Source organism: Xenopus laevis, chromosome 2S (assembly GCF_017654675.1).
Source record: "Xenopus laevis strain J_2021 chromosome 2S, Xenopus_laevis_v10.1, whole genome shotgun sequence".
In the NCBI taxonomy this organism is placed as follows: Eukaryota; Metazoa; Chordata; class Amphibia; order Anura; family Pipidae; genus Xenopus; species Xenopus laevis.
The window spans coordinates 27,876,846-27,884,818 of NC_054374.1; the positions used below are offsets into that span (position 1 = coordinate 27,876,846).

At 43.4% G+C, this 7,973-nt stretch overlaps 1 protein-coding gene across 1 annotated transcript in view; it reads right to left on the minus strand.

The window, feature by feature from the left end:
• The window catches only part of MGC81152 (uncharacterized protein), a 56,665-nt gene extending 49,791 nt beyond the window's left edge, over window positions 1–6,874 (minus strand). The window contains exon 1 of the mRNA XM_041583068.1: window positions 6,743–6,874. Coding sequence (XP_041439002.1) covers window positions 6,743–6,859 — 117 coding nt within the window. The 5' untranslated portion in view covers window positions 6,860–6,874. The remainder of the gene's footprint in view (window positions 1–6,742) is intronic.
• Window positions 6,875–7,973: the final 1,099 nt, after the last annotated feature.

Here is a 7,973-nt window from a genome sequence, read left to right on the forward strand (position 1 = left end):
CCTGGTTTCTACCTGTATATCTGACAATTCAGCTCTACACGTGTGTATCGAAACAAACAATCTTTCTTGGAAAGATCTTTTCCAGGAAAGATTGTAATTGTAACGTCTATGGCCACCTTAAATTTAGCAGAAGTTACTTTCTCCCCCCCACCTGTCTACTGTCTTCCTTTTGTGTCTGCTCTCACCATAGCCTTTATAATAACAAGTAAGCCCTGGGTAGTGCCACTGTTTGACTGGGAGGAGAAACTGTCTATTTATGCAGATGAAACACTTATAGTCACTGAGTTAATTTGAGTTGAAAAAAGACTAAAGTCCATCAAGCTGAACCCCTGCAAAGGAATAAATGAACCCCAGAGCATATATATACACAGACCTGTCTATACACTCACATTTATATATTATATATATTGATACCTGTAATCAGGAATGGAACTAGGGGTAGGCAGAGTAGGCACGTGCCTAGGGCACAAAGGTGGAGGGGTGCCAGGCACATACTTACTCCTACCCCATGTCCGATCTCTTCTCTGCTGACCGCCCACTTGTTCTCATCTATGCGCGTCGCTCTGCGCATGTGCACGAGTGCCTATTCACGAACGCGTACGAGCGGCTATTCGCGCAAGTGCACAATCTTCTATTCGCACACCCAGACGGCGCAGCAGCCGGGCAGGCTGCCTAGGGCGCCTGCCCGGCTTGGCCCGGCTCTGCCTGTAATAAGCTAGATTGTAGTAGCACAATAGCTTTGGATATTCTGCTTGTCCAAGAAATCATCCAAACCCCTTTTACAGAATCAGCATCACAACATCATCTGGCAGTGCATTTTCCAACCTCACTGTCCTCACTGTGAAGAACCCCCTACACTCCTTTCAAATTATTTTCTAGTCTAGGGGTGCCCAAAACAATGATCGCAGTCTACCAGTTGATCATGTTAATGTTCCTGACCTCAAAATTATTAGTCAACTGCTGCAATCTATAAAGGCCTGTCAAAAAATGCTGGAATATAGCCCCCAGCTCAAAAGAGCACATAAGTCAAGTCCAAAAAAATATATTCCAAAACATTCTCTCAAAGTTAAAAAAATGTACTCTTTATTCAGCATAAATATTTATGCATACAGACCAATTGATGCTCCGCCTAATGTTCCTGACCCATTCACCCGCCTTGAGTAGTTGAAACCACACTTCGTAGCTGTGATGTCACAAGTCTTGCGAGATGAGAATGCGTGGATGCGGGGAAAATTACGCAAATAAAGCATTGCTGCGCCACAGCCGCGTTGCTGAACAGCCTGCATGTTTAGATGATTAGATGGGGTTGTGACAGCTGAGATGTATGTTGTGATTTGTGTGCAAATGTTGTGTAAGAGGTTATTGGATGTCACTATATCTGCTTCTAAATACAAGTTCTTAGATCTTCTGCGTTGATGGCCACTGTGAACCAGATTGTAGGTATACATTGAATAAATGGAAGTCATTTGCCCCCACAGCAAAATTTAGTCTGTGTATCAGTATTGGCTCAGGAAACCATTCATGTTTAAGGTTTGTGTTTTATAATACAAGTTTAATTCACTGTGATTAAACAGAGTCTGCACTTTCCCTCTGGCTGAGACTGGACTCAGTAACACGCATTACTTCTTTATCAGTTTTTCAATCTCTCCCCATTTTTTCCCCGTACTCACTCCTCCTCCTCCCATTCTAGCAAACTAGAGTGAGAAGAGGAGGAATGATAAATAGTATATAAATAGGCAGTTATTGCAACACTACAGTTAGTTTGAAGCTACTTTTTCAATCAGATTGTATTTTATAGTTACAGGGCAAATCATATGAGACTTGCTACTGTGCTTTTGTAATAAATACAGCATTGCCTTTGTTTGAACAGATTTGTTTTGAATGTTTTTCTCCGCTGGCTGAATTACAGTTTAGATAGGAACTATAATTACAGTTCTAATATATAATTTTCCTGCTATTATTTCTTATTCATCTCTTTCCCACTACACTGGGCAAAAAGGGAATGGTAGATAAAAGCATGGAAAACAAATATAAATAAAGTATACATTTTATCAAGGTAAATCTAATCTAGATAGAATTATAACCATTTTATGGGCTTGTGATACTTTTTCCTGTGCTGTACGGTAGACAGCCCACTCGTTTTATCAAGGTAGATCTCCTGACGGAGGCCAGGTGTCGAGAGTAGATCCCAGAGTAACAAAGTCTGGGCACCCCTGCTCTAGTCTATAGGGGTGGCCTATGGTGCGGTGATCTTTTCTATGGGAAAGAGATTGTTTGTCTGTCTATAATGCCTTCTAATGTACTTGTATAGAATAATCATTAGCAAATTGTTTACCAAACATAGATTTGCAGTGAAATTCTGGTAATACAAAAGAAAAGAAAAAGATTAACCCTTAAAGTTGCACCACCCCATCATAGAACCCGATGATGACTCAAGGAACAAAAAATATTTTAAAACTTAACTTTTACTGATAAATTAGATAAAACCATATGTCCAGAAGAGCATTTAAAATAAAGTTAGGAACAGGGAGACAAAGAACCCAAATTAAGTCAGGCAATCATGCCAAGCATAAGGTGAATATAGGGCTGTCAATGGATAACCAGCCCACCTGCCAAACTTGGCATACGAGTGCTAGTGAGTTTCAGTTAATCTTGATTATTTAACCATGGATAGAGTTAACATTAAGCGGTCGCTAATAAGCCTCGGTATTTCTACCCGATGGGTAACCACCCCACCTGCCAATCTTCGTGTACGAATGCTAATGAGTATCAGTTGGTCTCGATTGGTTGGTTGTAAATTAAGCTAGACTTACAACGATCGTTTACAGGCATGGATATTACCACCACCCCTTCACCCTCAGACGCACCCTCCCATTGCCATAGAAGGCGACAAAAATAGCGAGTGGTGCCACAAATTGGCCCACCATGCACTTAACCAAACTGAATTGTTATATTCTAAGTGAGTTTCGCATAAGCGTTTGACTTCTACCCCAAATGAAGGCTCCGTTGATTAACCACCCCTTCGCCCACAACGCTTCCCACACGTTTCCGCTGTGAAGCAAAGGCCTAAAAAGATTTTTTGATTCTGTCCCCCTGCCTAACAAAAACTAAAATGCACCTGACGCGCGTTTCACCCGCAGTGAAATTCTGCACTTGGCCATCTTTCTTTGTGAAAAGAAATATACCCATTGACTAATGCATTAGGAGTTTTGAATTCTTCAGTTAAGCAAAAAAAGACAGATTCGCTCATCACTAGTAATCATGTCCACTCATAAGCACCTTTTCCCCAGAGAAACAACCCAGTTAATTTACCCTCATAGTTTCATCCCTTTTTCTTATTTTAGTTGCACGTCTCTGCACTTTCTCCAGATCATTCATATTCTTCTTAAAGAAAACAGTAACACAAAAAAATTAAAGTGTTTTAAAGTAGTGAAAGTATAATGAACTGTTGGCATGCACTGGTACAACTGGTGTGTTTGCTTCAGAAACTCTACTATAGTTTATATAAAAAAGCTGCTGTGTAGCCATGGGGGCAGCCATTCAAGCACAGGATACACAGTAGATAACAGATAAGTACTACTATTTTATATAAAAAAGCTGCTGTGTAGCCATGGGGGCAGCCATTCAAGCACAGGATACACAGTAGATAACAGATAAGTACTACTATAGTTTATATAAACAAGCTGCTGTGTAGCCATGGGGGCAGCCATTCAAGCACAGGATACACAGTAGATAACAGATAAGTACTACTATAGTTTGTATAAACAAGCTGCTGTGTAGTCATGGGGGCAGCCATTCAAGCACAGGATACACAGTAGATAACAGATAAGTACTACTATAGTTTATATAAACAAGCTGCTGTGTAGCCATGGGGGCAGCCATTCAAGCACAGGATACACATTAGATAACAAATAAGTACTACTATAGTTTATATAAACAAGCTGCTGTGTAGCCTTCAGGGTCGGACTGGGGAGCCCGAGGCTCACCGGGACTACTGTCCAGGTGCCCCCTCCGACCCCCCCTGCCCTCCTACCTTGAAGCGCAGAGAGTGCTCAGCTAGCCTCTGCTTGAAAGGTGCCGCTCACCGCGCCTGCTTGAAAGGCGCTGCTCGGTGCTCCTGCATGAATGGCGCTGCGTGCATGGCAGATAGTGCTGCGCGGCGCCTAAAGAAAACTTTTTTTTTTTTTAAACTGATCGGGAGAGGGGTCTGGCCCGACAGGGGCCCATTAAGGGTCGGGGCCCACCGGGTTTTTTCCCGGTTTCCCGCCGGGCCAGTCCGACACTGATTCAAGCACAGGATACACAGTAGATAACAGATAAGTACTACTATAGTTTATATAAACAAGCTGCTGTGTAGCCATGGGGGCAGCCATCCAAGCACAGGATTCACAGTAGATAACAGATAAGTACTTCTATAGTTTATATTAAAAAGCTGCTGTGTAGCAGATAACAGATTAGCTCTGTAGTATACAATGGGATTCTTCAGGACTTTTCTGTTATCTACTGTGTTTCCTGTGCTTGAATGGCTGCCCCCATGGCTACACAGCAGCTTGTTTATATAAACTATAGTAGTACTGATCTGTTATCTACTGTGTATCCTGTGCTTGAATGGCTGCCCCCATGGCTACACAGCAGCTTGTTTCTATAAACTATAGTAGTACTGATCTGTTATCTACTGTGTATCCTGTGCTTGAATGGCTGCCCCCATGGCTACACAGCAGCTTGTTTATATAAACTATAGTAGATTTTCTGAAGCAAACACACCAGTTTTACCAGTACATGGCAACACTACGTTATATTGTCATTCCTTTCATTTTTTTGGTGTTACTGTTCCTTTAAGGACTGGAGCCAAGAACTGCCCCCATGCTCAAGGTGAGGTCTTACAAGGACCCATAAAGAGGTGAAATTATGTTTCATCCCTTTAGTTAATGCCCTTTTTTTATGAAAGACATAACTTTATTTGCTTTAGTAGCCAGTGACACTGCCTAGCGTTACACAGCTTGTTATCCACAAACTCCCCCAAATCCTTCTCAATTAAGGAAACTCCCAACACACTGCTTTTAGTGTACAATTCACATTTATGTAATTTCTACCAAAGTGCAAACTCTGCATTTATCAGTATTAAACCTCATTTGCCAGTTTGCTTCCCAATTTTCCAGTGTAGTTAAATCCCTCTGCAAAGTGGCAGCATCCTGCATAGAACTTACAGTTTTGCACAATTTAGTATCATCAGTAAAATAAGAGACAGCAATGATAATGTCCACCTCCAAGTCATTAATAAACAAGTTGATAAACAAAGGAGAAAGTACAGAGCCCTGCGGTACTCAATTAAAAACATTGGTGCTATTAGAAAATGTACTAGATGTCAAGGTATTTGGCAGTTTTTCAGGTGTGAAGGTGAATTGGAACAAGTCGTTCATGCTCACAACAGTCGGCAGAGTTAATTTGATTAAAGTGTTACATTTATCTAAACTTTTATGTAAACTTGCTAATGCTATAGTATAGAGTATGTTTATAAGTTCAATAATATGGACAATATTGGCAGCTTTTTACATAAAAAGGATGCCAAATATATATAAATATTGCCCCAGCCTGCTTGGACTTATAGAGGACCTGCTTCCAAAGGCCTACAAGAGTCCATTCCTACTTAATCTTAGGAAAAAGTTTATCTTATTGCAAAACAAGAAAAACTTTAGTTACTGGGAGACAGGGAGACAGGGAGCAGAAGTCAGGGAGTGCCGGGAGTTACTGGGAGACAGGGAGCAGAAGTCAGGGAGTGCTGGGAATTACTGGGAAACTGGCAGCAGAGGTAAGGGAGTGCTGGGAGTTACTGGGAGACAGGGAGCATAAGTCAGGGAGTGCTGGGAGTTACTGGGAGACAGGGAGCAGAAGTCAGGGAGTGCTGGGAATTACTGGGAAACTGGCAGCAGAGGTAAGGGAGTGCTGGGAGTTACTGGGAGACAGGGAGCATAAGTCAGGGAGTGCTGGGAGTTACTGGGAGAAAGGGAGCAGAAGTCAGGGAGTGCTGGGAGTTACTGGGAAACTGGCAGCAGAGGTCAGGGAGTGCTGGGAGTTACTGGGAGACAGGGAGCAAAAGTCAGGGAGTGCTGGGAGTTACTGTGAAACAGGCAGCAGAAGTCAGGGAGTGCTGGGAGTTACTGGTAGACAGAGAGCAGAAGTCAGGGAGTGCTGGGAGTTACTGGGAGACAGGGAGCAGAAGTCAGGGAGTGCTGGGAGTTACTGGGAGACAGGGAGCAGAAGTCAGGGAGTGCTGGGAGTTACTGGGAGACAGGGAGCAGAAGTCAGGGAGTGCTGGGAGTTACTGGGAGACAGGGAGCAGAAGTCAGGGAGTGCCGGGAGTTACTGGGAAACAGGCAGCAGAAGTCAGGGAGTGCTGGGAGTTACTGGGAGACAGGGAGCAGAAGTCAGGGAGTGCCGGGAGTTACTGGGAGACAGGCAGCAGAGGTCAGGGAGTGCTGGGAGTTACTGGGAGACAGGGAGCAGAAGTCAGGGAGTGCTGGGAGTTACTGGGAGACAGGGACCAGAAGTCAGGGAGTGCTGGGAGTTACTGGGATCAAAAGTCAGGAAGTGCTGGTAGTTACTGGGAGTTATGTATAGAATGGACTGTAGATATAATGGGAGAAGGTGCCAGTGAGAGCTGTGACTCAGGTGTAGGATCAGTAAGACCCAGAACAGGAAGATGAAAAAACAAAGCTTTCAGCACCAGAGACCTTCCCCTCACCTCTGGCAGCTCACTTTCCTCACTGTTCAGCTCTCCATTCTCCTGTGATATTCCCTCTATGAACACCTCAGCCGTCTCCATCTCTCCCACTTCCAAAGAGACGTCGGGCTCCTCCATGCTGCAAGATGCTCAGAAAGGATTCTCAGTTGCCAAGCAACGCCTCCCACATCCCCACAGCAACACCTTCCCACCATCCATTCTCCACAAGGCTCACACATGCGCACTGTCTATAAGAGAGTTCGTACTACAGGGATCAGGGTTGCCAGGTGTAATTTTCAAAACCAGCCAAAATCAGCTACATAACCAGCCCAAAACTAGCCAAGAGGCACTTCAAAAGAAGCCCAAAAACAGCACATGTGCAGTGAAAAAAATTCTAAATAATACACTAATATATATGAAGATATGTCTTTTTAAAATGTTTCTATGAAGCAAAATGCAATAGATGGGGGGGGGGCAGAAGTTATAGGGGTATACTGGGGTACAGGGCCCAGAATCTAATAACTCCCATTGCATGCTGGTTATTGTAGTCTTACATTGAACTTGGCAGTTGGCAAATTAGTAAACAAAAACTACATTACCCCACATGCATTGGGAGACGCAGGCTTTTTACATTAGGGCAAGAAAAAAACTTTAGCTGGTTTCCAAAATACAAACACTTTCAAAACCCACCTGGGCTTTAAATTAGTAGCCCAATTTGGCTAGAAAACCTCCATCCTGGCAACCCTGTTGCGGATTGATATTTCCCTGGCCCTCTGATGACTGTGTAGCGAGTCAGGCCTCCACCGCAATGAGCCCCACCTTGCCTGTCACATTCTTTGTTCTCAGTATGTCAGGAAATGTTTTTCTGTGCTGTTTAAAACTGACCAACTGCAATAATAAGTTATAAAGCTTGCGGCTCTGCAATGCACCTTCACGGAATCGGAATGGAGGACTGTTGTCACGAACTCCTACAGATCTACTCTGTGTGCCAGGTTACAAGAGAACAATTATAAATTACTTTCGCAATGGTACAGGGTACCAAGTGTATTATCTAAAATATTTCCAAATGTTCCTGACATCTGCTGGAGATGTGGTCAATCAAGTGGAACTCTCAGCCACATTATGTGGCACTGCCCCAATTTACAACCGTATTGGACTCAAATAAAACAGTTATTACCCAGATTCACGGATTTGGTAATACCGGACTCGGCGTCGTTTTTCTTATTGCATTGTAACGACATGTCCCCAGCAC